At 52.1% G+C, this 19,289-nt stretch overlaps 1 protein-coding gene across 1 annotated transcript; it reads right to left on the reverse strand.

Annotated features, from left to right (window-relative positions):
* Window positions 1-2,730: 2,730 nt before the first annotated feature.
* Window positions 2,731-18,607, reverse strand: IDH2 (isocitrate dehydrogenase (NADP(+)) 2). Its single transcript, XM_065906836.1, has 11 exons — window positions 18,383-18,607; window positions 10,424-10,515; window positions 8,870-9,035; window positions 8,208-8,368; window positions 7,973-8,116; window positions 7,013-7,149; window positions 6,679-6,830; window positions 4,206-4,318; window positions 3,936-4,033; window positions 3,769-3,861; window positions 2,731-3,138 (listed from the first exon to the last, which is right to left on the reverse strand). The coding sequence occupies exons 1-11, from the start codon at window positions 18,495-18,497 to the stop codon at window positions 3,051-3,053; spliced, it is 1,359 nt and encodes a 452-aa protein (XP_065762908.1). The 5' UTR covers window positions 18,498-18,607; the 3' UTR covers window positions 2,731-3,050.
* Window positions 18,608-19,289: the final 682 nt, after the last annotated feature.

The following is a 19,289-nucleotide window of genomic DNA, read 5'->3' on the forward strand; positions in this document are numbered from 1 at the left end:
CAGGAGGTGAGGCCACGGGCCCCGGGGAACAGCTGGGAGGAGGTGCCCCCAGAGCTGTGTCCTTCCTGAAGGACCAATGGCAACCCACTCCAGTCTCCTTGCCTAGAGAATCCCCATGCACAGAGGAGCCCGGCAGGCTACAGTCCATGGGGTGGCAAAGAGTCAGACACAACTGAGTGACACACACACACACACACACACACACAAGCCAGGCCTCAGGGTGGCTGAGATCAGGATTGGGGGGAGGGGAGGACACAGAAGCCTCAGGGTCAGGCAGCCAGGTGCCCCTTCCTTCTCCGCTAGAGTTCATGCTGAGCAGCAAATGAGAGGACTGGGGGTCCTCACCCCAAGTGTGGCTGTCTAGACCCCGAGGCCCCCAGCCTCCCAGGTGCCCGCCATGACGACCCTCAGGTGGCAGTGACCCCGTCACTGTAGATGACATTTTCTCCTGCTGAGCAGAAGCGTTGTCCCCTGCAAACTACCTCTTCCTACCACGTCTTCTCCCCCCACCCCAGGTACCAAAAAACAAAAACCCTGTATCTCCTCCTCCTCCTCCTTCCGGCCACCCGGTGGCCTTGGTCTTAGAAGCCCACAGAAGGTCCGGCCCCGAGGCTGGTGCTCGCCTGTCTTCCCCCAGCCCCGCCATCAGCACCAACCCTCCGAGAGGTTCCATACTTGAAGAACCCCCCCACCCCTGCCCTGTGCCTTGGACCTGGGCAAGGCTGAGAGAAGGAAGCAGCAGCACAACTCACAATCTGAGCTGGGGGGCGAGGGCGGTGGTCTCAGCAAGGCTCCTGTCCTCGCCCCGCCCCGCCCCCACCTGTTCAGAAGAGGCTCTCGAGGCCTCTCATGTGACTTGGAAACTCCTGGACGAACTCCATTCTAACTTATTTTGACATGTATACGAACCAACTGTTTTAGAAATTCCACTCGTGCAAAGCCCTACTGTGTTTTTATGTTCCTGTTTCAAAGAGAAGTTTACTTAGCAATAATTATAAATAAATGAATATTCTTTAGTGAGGTGACTGCGAGTGCTTCTTTCCATGGTTCTGGGGGTACCTGATCCTCACCCCTTACCCGGAAGGAACCCCCTACAAGTACTTCACTCTCTAGGGGGCCCAGAGGAGCGCCTGACCGTCCTTCCCGCTAGAATGGCTACCTGTAGGGTTCTGAGCCCATGAGAAAGGGGTGCCGGCCAAGACCCCAGAATTCCTACCACTTGTAGAGAAAAGCCGCTTTCCTACCAACAGGCCTCCAGGACAGAAGCCAGCTCCTGGTGCCAGACTGGGCTTCAGAGGCTGTCTTCTGGGGAGCTGCCAGCCCTTGGCTGTTCGCTGATGGGCAAGAAGGGTCAGAAACCTTGAACTTCCCCCAGGAGCTGGTCCGGGCACAGCCAGCATGCCAGCCTTTCCTCCTCCAGCCCTGGGAGTCCAGTGATGACTGGGAAAGAATGGGCTTAAAACACCTCCATGGAGGTGGGCGCCTAGAAGCCCATCTCAAAGCTTCCAGGTATCAGGTTTCAGGAGCCTACAAGAGCCTGCCCGAATTTGGGAACCGGACTTCGGGTTGCCAAGTGTTTATTTTTTTCAAGTCAAGACCTGAGACCAGGTACGGGCTTCCCAGGTGGTGTGGTAGTGAAGAATCCACCTGCCGATGCAGGAGACGCGGGTTTGATCCCTGGGTCAACAGGAGGAAATGGCAACCCACTCCCACCATTCTTTCCTGGGAAATCCCATGGACGAGGAACCTGGCGGGCTACAGTTCATGGAGTCACAGAGAGTCGGACACAACGGAACACAAGACTGCCCTTTAACAGTAAAGGGCCTGGGTGCCATCCTGGTCAGGGAACTAAGACCCCATAAGCCACATAGGACAGCAAAACAAAATGTCACAACTCTTCCCCAGGACATTTAACACCAAAAGTAGAATATAATCCCTGCATAAAGCACAGCCCTTTAAACTGGATCTGTTTAGCTGTATTGCTTGCTTGCTTGCCAAGTCTCTTCAGTCTGACTCTCTGTGACCCTATGAACTGTAATCCACCAGGCTCCTCTGTCCATGGGATTTTCCAGGCGAGAATACTGAAGTGGGTTGCCATGCCCTTCTTCAGGGGATCTTCCTGACCCAGGGATGGAACTGCATCTCTTACATCTTCTGCATTGGCAGGCAGGTTCTTTACCACTAGCATGTGTAACAACTCTATAATCTTACTGTTCTAATTTTGCCAAAGAATAGTGAAGAGGAGCCCAGTCTGGGACTCAGTGGCCTGGACCAACCACACGGGGGCCCCAGGCACACTCCCAGGCTCAAGTTCTAAGCAGCCGTGGGCAAGAGAACTGAGGCGGTTACTCTGTGGGACCTGTTTTGAGGACTGAGAAACAGGCAAATCAAGAGGTCTGGAGAACGTTTAGAAGGTTAAAACCAACAATAACAGCAACAACAAAACACAAAAAAGTATAACCGGAATCAACTGGGAAGTGATTACTCTCAAAAAGGAGAAGAGGATATAGAAACCAGAACATGCTGGGAAATTCCAGTGACCCCCGCCCCACCCCCAAGACCTGCTGCCCGGTCACCCCCACCCCCCACCTGGCCCCTTGACTGAACAGAGGCCTGCGGCAGCCTGGGCATCCCAATCCGCCCCTGCTGGAATCCACCAGCCCTTTGAAGGCCTCTGCCTATTAAGCCCTGGCTGCCTCCTTCCCCTCAGGGACAAACACAGCAGACCTGTTTTGTGAAGAACTTTTTAGTAGCTAAATATGGCACCATGTGTTCCGAGGGCAATATAAATTACAGTATGCAAAACATACCACCGGCTGAGGTAAAACACGCTGTTCCTGCCTCATGTCACCATGAGGGGAAACACACAGATACTTTTAAAAACTTCTTGCTCATAAAAAAGAAAGTCCCCTAGAAAGGCCTCCTAACAGGGGCTCTAAGAGGCTCACCCTCCGCCGCGGGGCGTGTCAGTCGGGGGGGGCAGGGGGACCCCTGGCTGCCCGCTCGCCTCCGGCCCGGCCAGCTCGGCAGCTGGCAGCATCCCTGGCCCGCTACTGCTGGCCCAGAGCTTTGTCCAGGTTGCTCTTGATGGTGTCCAGGAAGTCCGAGGTGTTCAGGAAGTGCTCGTTCAGCTTCACACTGTCGAGAGAGCACGTGCACGTGAGGGTGGTTCTGGCAGAACCCGCCTCACCCCGCCCCGTCCAGGGCAGCATCCAGACAGTAGGCCTCTCGTGCAGTTGTGGGGAGGGCTACAGGCCAGAGGCTACTACCTGGAGCCCTCTGTCAAGAGGCCACAACGGGACTTCCCTGGTGGTGCAGTGGTTAAGAATCTGCACTTCCACTGCAGGGGGCGCAGGTTCGATCCCTGGTCGGGGAGCTAAGATCCTACATGCAGCATGGTGTGGGCAAAAAGAAGGGGGGGAGGGGGCCACAGCAAACTCAGCAGGAACCCAGCGAGGCCTGGCTTTGCTTTTCCAGGTTACAACAGGCAGCTCAGTACAAGCTCTTCTGAGAGAAGACGGGAGATGATTGCAGCAGGGATTGGAAGGGATTGGAAGGTTCTGAGCAGCTGGCCTAGGGATAGGGACCCATTCACTGGGCCTGGTGTAGGGAGGCTAGTCCCAGCCATCACTCAGGGCTATGGACCTGTCCTGTCTCCTGGCAGCCAAGCTGACTTAGGAAGAAGCCTCTACAAGGGACCCTGGGCTACGTTCCACCCGACCCTGAGCCCCCGGAAGCCCAGCCCTGCCTGGACCCCATGCCACTCACTTGCTGAGGCCGTGGATGCAGCCCGCCAGGTCCTTGGTCATGGCTCCGCTCTCCACCGTCTCGACACACACCTTCTCCAGGGTCTGGGAGAACCTGCATGGCACAGGGCAGAGTGAGACCCCAGCTGTGTGGAGCCGGGGCCCAGAACCTACCCAGGACCAACTCACCTGATGAGGTCCTGGTTCCCGTCCAACTTGCCCCGGTGTTCCAGGCCACGCGTCCAGGCAAAGATGCTGGCAATGGGGTTGGTGCTGGTCGGCCGGCCCTGGGGGAAGAGGTCACAGGGCGATGAAGAGCCAAGCAGCCAATGAAAAGGCCCCCTGGACACAGCTGCCCCCCTCTAGACTGACAGGACCAGGCCCGTGCTCCCCGCCCTCAGGGCCAGCGGCTCGGGCCCCGGGGATGGACGGGCACGCGGCCACTGCCCTGGCACTCACCTTCTGGTGCTCCCGATAGTGGCGGGTGACCGTGCCATGAGCAGCCTCAGCCTCAATGGTCTTCCCATCCGGGCAGACCAGCACGGACGTCATCAGACCAAGGGAGCCAAAGCCTGGAGAGCAGGAAGACCCCCCTGAGTGCCAGCACCTCTCCTCAGGCACTGGTGCTGGGTCTCCAGGGCGCAGCACAGGGCAGGTGGCACTCCGAGGTGGTTCTCATCTGCCTGCTGGCATACATCTACACCCCCTGCCTCCAGGTGCCCCAGAATCTATGGCCCCCCAGGGCATAAGACCCATCCCCCCCGCCAAAGTTCTACCCACCCACCCTGGCAGGTGACCAAGAGGCTCGTTCAAGCAGGAGGAATAAAGCCTGTGGCCAGCTATTTTACAGTCATCACTTGATCTGCTCTTTTGAGTATGTGGGTGTTAGTTGCTCAGTCGTGTCCAACTCTTCGCAACCCCACAGGCTGTAGCCCGCCAGGCTCCTCTGTCCATGGAATTCTCCAGGCAAGAATACTGGAATGAGTTGCCATGCCCTCCTCCAGGGGATCTTGCCAACCCAGGGATCAAACCTAGGTCTTCCCAGTTGCAGGAGATTCTTTACTGTTTGAGCCACCCAGGAAGCTCTCTGCTCTTTTAGGCCACTTGAAAGTTTTACAATTTGGGACTTTCCTGGTAGTCCAGTGGATAAAACTCATCACTCACAATGCAGGGGGCATAGGTTCGATCCCCGGTCAGAGACCTAGATCCCACATGACGAAAGTAAAGATCCTAAAGGGCAGCAACAAAGATCAAAGATGCCGTATGCCACAACAAAGACCTGGCACAGTCAAATAAACAATAAATATTTAAAAATTTTAAAAAACCTTTGTGATCTACTTCCAAATTTTTTCAACTCCAGACGTCAATGTTTACTATGGCCAAGATCTCCTGCACTTCAAAAGCAACCCACAGCACCATAATAAGAACTGTAAATGCCCAAGAAAGAAAAAGTGGGCAACTTCTAGAGGGAAATTATTTGCCCAAGAATTTTTGCTGTTGGGGCAGAGAAAGGGGAATTCCTTCTCCATTTTCACCTGGGACCTTCACACTCACTAGTTCTTACACACTTCATGCCTTTCTCTTGTGTGCTAGGGCTTGTCATCCTTCCATCCTAGATAGAAATTGTTCTAGTGAGAGGATCACACTGAACCTTTCAAAATAAAGTCAAAGGTTTTTATGAAGCATGGGTACCCTCTGCCTTTTCACTGCAGCCTGACGTGGGCTTCACTTTTTCCTTATGGGAGCCAGACCTTGCCCCCCTCTCTCACAGAGCCTGGTTTCTCTTCCACTCCCTGTGCATACATGTTGCCTCTTCCCACTATCTTTCTTACTCTCAGTCCCAATAAGATGAATGCATGTGTGCGTGCTCAGTCACATCTGTTTGTGACTCCATGAACTGTAGCCCACCAGGCTCCTCTGTCCATGGGATTCTCAGGCAAGAATACTGAAGTGAGTTGCCATTTCCTTCTCCAGATGATCTTCTTGGACCAGGGATCGAACCCTCATCTCCTGCATTGGCAGGCAGATTCTTTACCACTGAATGACCTGTGAAGCCCCTCGTTCCCATTACAACTGGGTTATTTCTTTCTGTTCCTCCCTAACGGCTTCACCCAGGCTTTCTGCTGCAACTCAGCTTGTCTTTTAGAATGCTTTAGGGCTGGGGGGGGGGGGGGGTTGGTCTGCCATCATCTCCCAATATTCTCCTATATCCGAAAGGTTTACTGTGCAAAACAAATTCTTTGCAATTTAAAGAGCATCTGGTTGTACTGGGTTGGCTAAAAACTTGGCCAAAGATGTTACAGAAAAACCTGAACAAACCTTTTGGCCAACTGAATACTTACTCCTGTTTTCCTACTAGAGCCAAACCTCGTCCAAATCTGGAGCCACGCAGAGTCACCTGGCCCTTCCATGTGCTGTGCTGTCCTAAGTCACTTCAGCTGTGTCTGACTCCTTGTCACCCTGTGGACTGTAGCCCACCAGGCTCCTCTCTCCATGGGATTCTCCAGGCAAGAATACTGGAGTGGGCTGCCATGCCCTCCTCCAGGGGATCTTCCCAACCCAGGGATTGAACCCATGTCTCTTGAGTCTCCTGCATGGACAGGTCCTTTCATGGATGGGAACAACCTCAGGGCTAACAAGCCTGGCCTTTAGGATGTAAATTGCTGGGTACTACTTCCTCTGGAACAGCAGCCTTAGCGATACCCCAGTCCAAACGTAACAGATGACCCTTCCTCACTCAGACACCAGAAAGCCCCTGGTCCATGCGTCTACAGGAGATCCTGTGATGAGCAGGCAAGCCCCAGTCCTGCTGCTCCTCTGGAGCAGTTTCCTCCCAAAAGGATGTGCAAACCAGCGCCCCCCCTCCCGGCCCACCCTCTCTCCCAGCAAGGAAAAACCGATGGTCCACCCTCCATCCCCGCGGGAAGCATACCCTGGGCCAGGATGTCCGACTGCACGTCTCCGTCATAGTTCTTGCAGGCCCACACAAAGCCGCCCGAAGACTTGAGGACCTGAGCCACCATGTCATCAATGAGCCGGTGCTCGTACCAGATCTTATGTTTGTCGAACTCAGTCTTATAGTGCCTGGGAGCAAAGGGGCTTGGGGTGAGAAGAAGGCAGGAGGCTGACAGGTTGGGGAATCCCTCCGTGAGCCTCAGGGCCAAGACAGACACACTGGGACAGCCTCCCCGGGTGGGTAAGGGCTGAGGGGACCAGGACGGAGGGTCACGGACTCCCTGGGAAACAGTAAAGGGAGAAGCCATTACTTCTCAAAGATGGCCTGGAAGATGTCCTTGAAGCGCCCGTCGTAGGCTTTCAGGATGGTGTTCTTCGTGCTCATGTAGAGCGGCCACTTCTTCTGGATGGCATACTGGAAGCAGCTGTGTGCAAAACCTGAGATGGACTGCAGGGAGAGAGAGGTCCCTGGAGTGGTCCCCCAGGGCAGGCCCAGCCCTGGGAACCGCATTCCCCTCCCCGCACTCGACCCAGGCAGTCAGGGTTCACCCAGCCCGTCTGGAGTGAGGATTCCATGGACAGAGGAGCCTGGCAGGCTACAGACATGGAGAGTCAAACACGACTGAGCGACTAACACTTTCACTTTTTCTTTTCCTGGAGTGAGCATCTGCTGTTGCTGCTGGCCCAGCACCCTACTCCCAATTACTGGGAGGAAGCAGACACCCAGCTTTACTTGGGAAAGCTACCACCTTTTCCATTTCCTAAACCATATGACTAGGCTGGGGCCATGGCCTCAGCCCACCTGCTTGTCTCTTCTGTGTCCTGGGCCTTCATGATTGGCTGGGAGAGGGCCATGTGACCCAGGCCATCTACTTTTGCTGGAACCAGGAGCCAAAAAGGCTCTTTTCTGCTAGGATAGCCAGGCTGACAGGGATAAGCCCGGAGCCAGTGTTAGCCATTTCTTCACGGCCTAAGAATGAGGCCAACCACAGAGGAAAGGAAAGCCAAGAAATGGGGGTAGGAAGGGAAAGAAGCGCTTACCCAGTTTGCTGTAAACCAAGAGCTGACAACCAATATGCCCCAAGACGCACCCGAGAATGAGCACAGGATGCTAGGTATACCATAGGGCCCCCTAAACACACTTAAAGATGCATTTGCTCTCAGGCCTCACACCTTCAGGCCACCAACACAGGAAGAGTCAGAACCACCAACCCGATCCGACTAGAGACAGAGACACAGGCGGGGGAGGGAGCCCAGGAGCCACTGCGCACCTCATCCGTGTTGTACATGCCCATGCCCACGCCACCAGCGGGAAAGTTGTACACCTCCCATTCCTTAGGGCCGCTGCCATCCTTCGGGGTGAAGACCACCTTGAATGTGCCAGCCCGGTCAACCACAAAGTCTGTGGCCTTGTACTGCAGAGATGAGAAGATGGCTCAGGCCCAGGGCTCCAGCTAGGGGCAGGGTGTCCCAGGCCCTTGGAACCCCACTCCCGCCGGGGCCGACCTGGTCGCCGTGGGCATGCCTGCCAATGGTGATGGGCTTGGTCCAGCCAGGGACGAGACGTGGGATGTTCTTACAGATGATGGGCTCCCGGAAGACAGTTCCCCCGAGGATGTTCCGGATGGTTCCATTGGGGCTCTTCCACATTTTCTTCAGCTTGAACTCTATGAGGACAAAAATGAAGTGGCCCCACTGCAGCCCCCACCTTCCGACCAGGATCTGAACCCTAAGCAAGAATGTAGCTAGAAGGGGGCTCCTAAAACCACCCCGGGGAAGCAGCAGAGTCAAGAGTGGCCATGGGCACTCCTGAATAAGATTTCTTAGCTTCAAGATCCAGCCGTGCCACCTCAAGCAAGTGCCCATAAAATGGCACTGTTGATAAAACACCTGGCCTTATGGGTTGTTGTGAGACTTAAATGCATGTTATGTGTAAAGTGCCCAGAATAGTGGCTGGCACATGGTAAGTGCTCTGTCGGCCGTTATCACTGCCACTTCACACTGGGACGGAGCTCAGTCTGATGGACCTGGCAACACAGAGCCTCAGTCCAGACGCTGTGGTTCCAGCCCCACCCGCCAGGTTCAGCCTAAATTACTAAGACGGTGACCCTCTAATTCCTTGTCCCAACCCCCACGGTCCCAGCCACCCCACCCCCACCCCCTCGCACCTTCCACACGGGCCTCGTCGGGGGTGATGGTGGCACACTTCACAGCCACACTGTACTTCTGGGTGGCCAACGCGGAGTCGATGGTGACCTGATCATTGGTCTGGTCACGGTTCGGGAGCCCCAGATCGAAATACTTGAGCTGGACGTCCACGTGGGGCAGGATGAGCTAGAAACAGATGGCCGGAGCCAGGCATCAGCCCAGAGTGACGGGATTCAGGGGCACGTGGGGACACCCCGTCCGGGAAGGGAAGAGGAAAGACCTCAGAGGGCTGGCCAAAGCCGGCAGGAGGCTGGGGCTCTGGAGAGTGGCTGGCAGACCAGGCTGCAGTCCCTTGGAAGGCTCTTCCCCAGCGTGGACCACATAAAACACCACCGATCCCCCATGGTGGCCCATCAACTAAGCCAAATCCCACTCCAAACACATCTAGAGTTCTCCCAACAGTGGGTTCCCTCTCCTTCCCCATTCAGAAGTGGCCATTCTCAACCTTGTTCTTGGGGACAGACACACAAGGCGGGGGTCTTCACATGGACCATGTGTTCCCCCGGGCAGACCCAGCCCACTGATACTCTGGAGAAGTAAGCAGCCACCCTGGGAACCACCTGCAGTGGTGGCTCAAAGACATCACTGTCCCCAACAGACACCACACCACGACTCACGATGACATCCCCGGACCGCTAAGGGAAGGTTCATGATCCCTGTTCATCTTTCACTCCCTCAAGGGAGTGCATCGGAATGCAGGGGATCAAAACAACATACTCAACTGTACTTCAATAAAAAATAAATTAAAAACAAAGAAGAAACTCCTGAAGGATAAGTCAACCTGTGCCAGCTCTCTGAAAGGAGATAAATATTCACTCTGCAACACAGATTGAATTCCTCCAGGGTGTTTCTTGTATTTCCTGTATCTGTATATATGTGTTAATTAATCTGAAGAGTAAAACAAAAGCTTAATTCAGCCACAAAAAAAAAGACATGATATGTGATTAGGTTTAATCACATTCTTTAAAATGCTTTAACCTTGGTACAAGACACAGATGGCTGAGGACAGTACCGTCCCTGATCTAAGTCCACACACCACAACTATTGAGCCTGCACCACAGCTAAAGTCCATAGGCCGAAACGAAAAATTCCCCCATGATACAGTGAAGACCTGATACAGCCAAATAAATAAGTATTTTAAAAAATAATAAGAGCAGAGACTCCCCCAATGATCCAGTGGTTGAGAACCTGTCTTTCAATGCAGAGAATGTGGGTTCAATCCCTGGTCTGGGAAATAAGATCCCTCGTGCTGTGGAACTGAGCCCGAGAGCCACAACTAAGACCCATTGCAGCCAAATAAATAAATACTTAAAAAACAAATAAAATAACAAGGCCCATGAGTGGTCTGAACATGACAGAAGAGTGGGCGGAAGGAGACAAACAGGGTGCTCCTGCCCACCAGGGTGATGGGTGAACCCCGGGGACCTGAAGCAGGGCTCAGAAGACGGGAGCTGGGACTGATCACTGAGCCCGGCTGGCCACGTGCAAGGTTGCCCACTTTGGGACGGATCTACCTTCTCCTTGATGAACTGCCAGATAATACGGGTCATCTCATCGCCGTCCATCTCCACCACTGGCTTCGCCACCTTGATCCTCTTGTCGGCATCTAGAACCAGACACACGCACAGCATATCACAGCCGTGAGAAGAGGTTGGCGCGAGAGCCCTTCTCCTGGCCAGACCCACCCTTCACCCCGCAGGGAGGAGTGTCAGCCAGGTCCCACTGCCCAGCGTTCACTCCCCCTCCTGCAGAAGCAGCACGTGAATTATGTGCAGCCGGATGACTCACTCTCCAAAGATGTGCAAACAGATTTTTTTTTTAATCTAAAAAGGAAGAAAAATGAGACCCAGGGAGCATGGCTTGTGTCAGGGTCAGGATAGATCCCAGGGCCTTGGCTCAAGCATAGCTTCTGGATGCCCCTGTGGGCCAGATGGAGAGAAGCAGAAAGCAAACACAGGCTCCAAATATTTCTTCCCCCAGGGAACGGCTGGCACTGCTCCAGCTCCTCCCAAGGTGCAGTGGGGACTTTGGACCTTCAGCATGTCTGGTCTAAAGCAGGGGTGGCCCTGCAGAAACCTGTTGGACCTGTTGGGCTGTTGTAGAGCTAGCTCGCTTAATTTTCAGATGCGTCTTCTATGAGTCAATGTGATGAGAGCCAATCAATTTCTTTTAATGTACTTGTTGTTCAGTCACTCAGCCGTGTCCAACACTTTGGGACCCCGTGGACTGTTGCCTGCCAGGCTCCTTTGTCCATGCATGGAATTCTCCAGGCAAAAATACCGGAGCAGGTTGCCATTTCCTTCTCCAGAGGATCTTCCTGACCCAGGGATCGAACCCATGTCTCTTTCTTGGCAGGTGGAATCTTCACCACTGAGCTACCAGGGGAAGACCTTTAAACGTACTAAAGCTACTGTAATCAGAATCCCTAAAGAGAGGTCCATTTGGGGCCAATCCTAAAGGTTTCAGCCTCAGCCTGGGCTCCACTCAAGCTCTGAGCTTCAGGCACAGCAGCCTGTGGACACCACACCTCAGTGGGGGAGTTCAATGTCAAGACCACAACAGGCAGCCCTCCCAGCTGTGTATGCAAATGTCAAACCCTCAGAGACCACAGGGCCCGCTTATTCACAACCAGGTGTCAAGGGCCTATCCTTAAAGAGTGAGGAAAGGAAAACCAACTCAGATGGTAAAGAATCCACCTGTCATGCAGGAGACTGGGGTTCGATCCCAGGGTTGGGAAGATTCCCTGGAGAAGGGAAAGGCAACCCACTCCAGTATTTTTGCCTGGAGAATCCCATGGACAGAGGAGCTTGGTGGGCTACAGTCCATGGGGTCACAAAGTCGGACACGACTGAGCGACTAACCCTATCACTATCACCATTGCTAACAGAGAGAGCAAGAGGCATTATTATCAAAGTCAAGTGTCAGCCTTCCTCAAAGCAGCTGCCCAAAGGAGCTGGGAACAGGGATCAGAGGTGTGAGCCACAGCAGCAGAGGCTCATTTTGTGTGTGGGGTGGGTCATTTTGTAGTGGGTCTTTTTTTTTTTTTCTTTTTTTTTTAATGCTGTTTGGTGATCAAGGCTTAAAAAGCAGGCCCTTTCAACAACAACAACAAACCTGATTAATAAAGGGGCAAAGACTTGAATAGCTATTTCTCAAAAAACTGTCAATAAGCTCATAAAAATATGTTCAACATCACTAATCATTAGGGAAATGCAAACCAAAACCACAATGAGATACCACCTCACACCCCTTAAGATAGCTACTATCAAAACAAAAACAAAAGCCATAAAGTAGCAAGTGTTGATGAGGATATAAAGAAACTGGAACCCGTGTACATTGCTAGTGAGAATGGAAAATGGTGGGGCCACGATGGGAAACAGTATGACAGTTCCTCAAAACATTTTTTAAATAACTAAAAGCCAGGTCTCAAAAAGTTATCTGTATAACCATGTTCACAACAGAGTTATTCACAATAGCCAAGAGGTGGAAGCAACCCAAGTGTCCATCAACAGATGAACAGAGAAACAGAGTGTGATATGAACATTCAAGAGGAAAAAAGAACCTTTTGGAAACTAATCCAGGATGTTTCAGAAAAAACATTCCACCAAAAACTTAAACTATGTCCATAATTCTGAGTTTTTTCCAAAACTGGGCCCCACACCATTTAAACAGGGATGTACTTGCTTTCAAACTAAAAAAGGATGTGCTTCCAAGTTTCAGGGATGGATCTGGCCCTACCTCAATAGGCTTTGCCACTTGTTCTTTTGTTTCAAATTCCACAAAGGTAAATTCCCTTTGGATCAGACTTACAATCTGTGTACTTATATAAATAACATCACCACCTTTCCCAAATACTTGTTTTTGAGAAGATCTTTGATTTAAAAAGCTTCTCTATTGGAAAGGCTAAAGGAGATGTGGTACATATATACAGTGGAATATCACTCAGCCATTAAAAAGAATGAAAGAATACCTTTTGCAGCAACATGGATGTACCTAGACAGTGTCATACTGAGTGAAGCAAGTCAGATAGAGAAAGAAAAACATCACATGACATCCCTTATATGTGGAATCTAAACAACACTGTCAATCAGCTATATCCCAATACAAAATAAAAAGTTTAAAAAAAGAAGTTTTTATTTTATTTCTAATTACATGCATTATTACTTTTGGAAATTACAATGCAGCTAGTAACAGAGACTTATTTAACCCATTAAGTCAAATTGGGGACCTCATAAACTGTAACTCCTACAACAATTCTCCATAAGTATGACAAATGCCTGCTCCTATGGAAACTTTATGTATTACTCAAATACTTTTTCAATCCAGCTGTGACTAACATTTTTGGGAAGTAACTTTAAATTAGAAACAGTATTAAGTATGTAAGGATTTAATAACTATATCACCTAACCTTTTCACAATTCCTATACCTGACTCAGAAGAACAATAAATTTTAATCTGAATATTTTTTAAAATGTGCTAGATACAGACAATGAAAGCCTATTCAGCCTTAAAAAGGAAGGAATGCTGACATGTGTTAAACATGAAAAAAACTTGAGGAATTCTGCTAAGTGAAACAAGACAGTCACACAAAACACAAATATTGTCCGATTCTACTTACATGAGGTACCTAGAGTGGTCAGAATTACAGAAACAGAAAGTAGAATGGTGGTTATCAGGGGCTGGGGGGAGGAAAGGAAGCAGAGTTGTTTAATGGGTACCGAGTTTCAGTTTTGCAAGATGAAAAAGCTGTGGAAACTGCTGAACAACAAGGTGAATGTATTTTACTCTGCTGAACTGCACATATAAAAATGGTTAAGGTGGAAGTTTTTGTTATGCAGTTTTACCACCATAAAAAATAAGAAATTAAAAAAACCAACAACAACAGAAGATTATACATAAAAATCCAGTCCCTCTTAAAGAAGGAGTCACTTCATCCCACTGAGCCCCTGCTCGCCCACAGGAAGGATGAAGGACAGGCTGATAGAGGTCAGCCTCAGCCTCAGCCTCCATCCCAGCCCTGCCACATGCCCTCCTCCAGAGCACCCCAAGGCATCAGAGCTTGAAAGATTGCCTACTGTTTAGCCACTATGGTGGAGACAACCCCACCATCTGCCTCTCTCTGGGAGACAGGTGGTGACAGGTGACCTGAAATCCAAGTAACAGTCCCCATGAAATCTTCAGACGACCTGCTGCACAAACACTGTCCCCTTGGGCCGAGTGTGGGATGGAATTACACCAGTCCCAAGAGGTCCGTTAGGCCAGCTCCCAGCCAGGGAACATGGAGTAAGGATTTCAAAACCCAGCCCCGGTTTCAGGATCTTCTTGCTTCTCGAGTAAAGAGATCTAGCTTCCGGGCTAAAGGGCGCTTCCAAGACGGGCACCCCCCTCGCTGCCCTCTGTCTATGTAACTGGTTTCACCACATTCCCACCCACACTCCTGTCACCAGAGAGACCTAGTAGAATGTGGGGGGAAGCCACCAATTCCTGAAGGTTCAAGAAGGCAGTGCAGCAATTCCAGAAGAGGCTCTAGCATTTTCTTCACGTCTCCCTTTCTCTGGCATCCACATCCAAACCATCACAAACATTCTACTGGCTCTTCCTACAAAATAAGCCCAGAATCCAACGGCCACCAAGGTCCAAGCCGCCCTCCTACCAGGTCCCTGATGCTAGCAACGCTCCTGTTAAAATGTAAATCAAGTTACACTCCTCTCAAACCCCTGAAAAGCCTCCTCTTTCACTCAGAAAAGGCCAAAATCCTCCAAAATGGCATACAACCCCCCCCCCCAACACACACAGCCTGACCTCATCTCCCATCACGCACTCTGAGCCAGCCTGACTTTCTGCTTCTCCAACAAGCAAAGGTGCCCTCCTGCATCATGGCCTTGGCATCGACATTCCCTCTTCCCCTGAACACTAAATGGCCTGTATTCATTCCCTTATCTCCTCAGAACAAGAAGTCCCCTACATATGAACCTTCAAGATGCAAACTTTCAAAGATGCGAACATGCATCTGGTTCCAGAAGGAACCGGAATCCATGCCACCAGCATCAGGCGTGAGTGACACCGCAGCTTGCCCTCCGTCTCCTGTTGCTGACGACCCTTCCGCTCTACCATCTCCCGCCTCCAATCAGTAACTCTTCCTGCCTGTTCACTCGATGCCAGCACCTGTATGCCAGTGTTGTACTGTACTCCTGTACTTTTCAAGGCACTGTTCTGTACGATTAAAAATGTTTTTCTTTTTTATGGGCTATTTATGTGAAAAGTATTATAAACCTATTACAATACAATACTAAATAGCCCATTGTGTTAGCTGGGTACCTAAGCTAACTTTGTTGGACTTACGAACAAATGGGTCTTAGGAACGTACTCTCCGAACAGAACTAGGTCGTATGTGGGGGACTTGCTATCCTTCATTCACTGGGGTCTTATCTGGCAGCACTACCCAAACCTTCACCCATATCTTTCTCCCTTATTTGTTCTCCTTAGCTCTTGTCACCATACATCACACTAGCCAACTTTTACCTTGTCAACTGTCCTTCCTCACATTAGAATTTAAGCTCCATAAGGACAGAAATCTTTGTCCCTTATGCCCAGCTCTGTCCCCAGAGTGTCCCTGGCACAGTGCCTGGCACATAGTAGAAGCACAATATTTGCTGAAGTCCATGAATGAATGTCAAGCTACGGTCAATTCAGTCTGGTCAGGGCTGCCCTGTCATAACCTACTCTTTGGATAGAAAGTTACTCCATCCCCTCCCCCATCCCGGGATGCATTACCACACAGAGGCCAGTGAGTTCTCACCACGAAATGACTCCAGACCATCATGAGTATACTTGGGTGGCCTCTCTGCCAGGTAATGGGCTGCAGTAACTCACTATTTATCACGTGTTAATATTTGCCATCTGTTGGCATTTTAAACATGGGTTTACAGAAGTGTAAACTCCAGAGCAAGTCACAAGGCTGACTTCCAGTAATCAGAGAGCAATTTCCAACACCCCATCCTGGAATCAGTAAAAGAGGCCACAGCTTTCCATAAAGGATCTGGGGGGCAGGCCCCAGGCCCTTCCAGAAGTTTTTCTTCAAAACCTACAGGGCTGAAACATGACCACCACCCAAAACACCCCCGATGGGGTACATGCATGCTAAGTCACTTCGGTGTGTCCAACTCTCAGCAGCCTTATGGATGCCAGGCTCCTCTGTCCATGGATTTCTCCAGGCAAGAATACTGGAGTGGGTTGCCATGCCCTCCTCAGGGGATCTTCCCAACCCAGGGCCTCAACCTGCATCTCTTATGTCTCCTGCATTGGCAGACGGTTTCTTCACCCCTAGCGCCACATCTGATGGGGTAGCTATGGTCTTATCTGATGCAGCTGAAACAAGGCTCAGTGGAGAACACATAAGAACGCTACTGATAGGTCTGCACAACGTTGAACAACTGTTAAATAATTTCCTCTGAAATCTAAAAGGGCAAACAAGTCACCAAGATCTGAAGCAGGTCACGGAGATCTGAAAAGTTGAGGAACAGGGGGGTGAGGAAATTAAGAAGTTCCCAGGCTACGAGCGAAGAGAAAGAAGGCCAGATAAAGATCCCACTGAGCGGTTGAGAAGAACCCACCCTCACTTCCCCAGGCTAACTTATCAGAACCACCACCAGCAGTCGCAGGAGGCCTGTGAGTTGCAAAACTAGAAAGAGACACGTGTGGGAATTACCCAGCAGCAAAAACACAGGAGTATTTTAGCCAAAGCATATTCTTTTCTTGTCATCAAGGGGAATGCCGAGTATTCTGTCTCCAGCAGCGTTGCCAAGTAACAAGCTAGCAGAGGTCACAACTGTACGGTCGCATGCATGTCCAACTCAAACACCAGGCTTTCTCCTCATTAATAACCAAACCCCTCTTAGCGGCTTCTGAAAGGACCTACCACTGGCTGCTCTTTTTATGTGTTACCAAAATTCAGGCCCCCAAAGGGGCTCTGTTTTCTTGTTTATGTGGGGTTTTTAAATTTTATTTATTTTTTATTTTTTTACCATATGTGCAGAAGAAAAAATAAAAAGGAGACCTGGGCAATGTATCTAACTCCTGCCATATTTTGCTGAAGGTCGTGCCATATGGGAAACTTTGCCTGGGATCTGGGGACACATGGAACCTTGAGTTGCAGGGCTGGCTCCTTAAAGACAAATTCCATGAGTATATAAAAACAGAAATGCCCCTTTCTCCTTGAAAGGAGAGGGAGGGTGCCAGGGCCTTTCTAGGTTCTGGTCAGCTGCTCCCACACTAGGTTAAAGATTAACTACTCCAGCAGTAAGACCAAGTTGCCTGGGCCCCAACCCCTTGTCCTCACTCCAAGGGGCTGCGGGCCAGGTCAGGAGTGGGGTTTCCATGGCAACAGGCAGTAGCCAGGGCCAAGAGACCTACATTGTTCCCTGCCTTTTGCAGTCAGCGATGGAGAGGTAGGGGGCAGACCAATGTCAGAGGGGCAAGACTGCCTTGGTAATGGAAGTTCAGGCTACGTCCTGCTTATTATGCCCTGCTTATCAAGACTACTGTCGTTTCGGGACTTCCTTGGTGGTCCAGTGGCTAAGACTCCGTGCTCCAAATACAGGGGACCCGAGTTCGATCCCGGATAACGGAACTAGATCCCATATGCCTAAACGAAGACCTGGCACGGCCAAACAAACAAAAAAAAGACTTCTGCCGTCTCTCCGAAGCAGGGGACTAAGGGTACCACCGAAGTTATGACGCACGATTTGGGAAAGTGACATTTTGGCTCGGTTGCCAGGTCTCCTGGTCGGGTGAGTCAGGCAGGGCCCAGGAGTGGCGCGGGAGCCGGCTGGCGAGAAGAGGCCGGTCAAGCCAAGGGCAGGCCCCAGGATGGAGCTTCAAGTGCGTCGTCAAGGAGAACGGGGGCGTCCAAACAAAGCGAAAATAAAAAGGACGTTCCTCCAGCTGTAGCCTAAAAGGCTCCAAAAATAGCTGACGAGCGCCTGACAGCGAGCAGGGATTACCTAGCGCCCAGGGTGAGAAGGAAGGGGAAGTGGCTGCCTCCTCCCTCCGCTCCTTTGTCTGATCAGGGACCGCGCCGCGACCCTCCCTCTCGCTGGGGAGCGGGCCAGGCGCTCTGGCACCCACTCTGTTGCTTTGTCTCCCTCCAGGAGCGCAGGGCGGACAGGATACCCCCCGAGCCCGGGATAACCCCAGAACCCCCTGCGGGAAAATCTGGGGACTCAGGGCTGCAAGGGCCGAGATCTACCCGGGCCAACAGCTGCCACCTTTCTTCAAGTCCCCACCCCTGCGACTGGCACGGCCTGGAAGGTGCGGCAGAGGAGCAAGCCCCCGTCCGCCGGCTCTTTGTGTGCCCTACCCCGCCGTCCCCGCCCGCGGGCGTCCCGGGTCGCGCTCGCTGGTCCCCGCCCGGAAGGCCGCCACGTCGCGGTGCCGGGCGCGCACCCCGCCCGGACCCTCCTCGTGGCACTCACAGTGGCGCCGCGGCTGCTCTTGCAAGTTGGGGGCTGTCAAGGCTGCTGGCGCCCAGGCCGACCCGGAGCCAGAGGCTCTGCAGAGCGAGCGTACGACCCGCAGGTAACCAGCCATCCAGAGCGGGTGGGCGGTCGGACTGGCGGATGAGCGAGCGGAGGAACTGGGGTAAGCGAGATTCAAGCGCCGGCTGTTGCTAGCGGCTGCCTGGCGGCGGGCTGCGGAGGCCTGAGAAGCGCGGGCCGCGCGGGCAGGGCCGGGGCGGGGCTGCCGGGACCGCCACCCTATTGGGCCTCACCGGGAGGAGGCGGAGTCAGGCCGGTGGACTCCTCCCCCGGCCCTGCACCAGCCGAGGCTCCGCCCCCGCACCCGGCGTGCGGTTCGCTGGGCACCGGAGGAGACTCGGGTCCACTGGAGCGAGAGGCGAGTGAGATCGTGATCCCTCTACGGGTAAAGGCCAGACTCTGGAACACGCCGAGACTGACTGGCACCCGGGAGCAGGGGACGGGAGCTGGAGGATTGGGGGAGCCGTTAGCGAGGAAAAACTCTCACTCCAGGATGCCCTATTTAAACCAGAGTGCCAATTGCTGACGCATCAGCTTAAGCCCAAAAAGGCAAATCTGAACAAACAACTGCATCCTTCGCATTGGCTGGGCTGAAATTTCCGGGCGCATTAACCAGTGCGGGTTCCGCGTGCTGGAACTAAGACCATGGCCACCTTGGGTCTTCTCGGATTCGCTCTCAGATCCTCCTACACGTTAGGTAGACTGACCCGACTGAAGAACTGAAGTCCCACTGCTTCAGCAGTTCAAGCTGCTAGTCCTCGAAGTCATTCAGCGTAGCCAGAGTCTGTACCCTCCCTTCAGAGAGGGGAACAATAACAGAAACAAGGCTGCCAGAAGACTTGGG

This window comes from Muntiacus reevesi, chromosome 15, assembly GCF_963930625.1.
Source record: "Muntiacus reevesi chromosome 15, mMunRee1.1, whole genome shotgun sequence".
In the NCBI taxonomy this organism is placed as follows: Eukaryota; Metazoa; Chordata; class Mammalia; order Artiodactyla; family Cervidae; genus Muntiacus; species Muntiacus reevesi.

Excerpts from the sequence above, each read along its gene's own strand:
- IDH2 (XM_065906836.1), bottom strand. The coding sequence starts at position 18,497 with ATGGCTGGTTACCTGCGGGTCGTACGCTCGCTCTGCAGAGCCTCTGGC. Across the intron at positions 9,036-10,423 it reads GGCAGTTCATCAAGGAGAAG|CTCATCCTGCCCCACGTGGA; the intron begins GTAGATCCGTCC and ends ATCTGTTTCTAG. Across the intron at positions 4,034-4,205 it reads ACTATCGGGAGCACCAGAAG|GGCCGGCCGACCAGCACCAA; the intron begins GTGAGTGCCAGG and ends CTCTTCCCCCAG.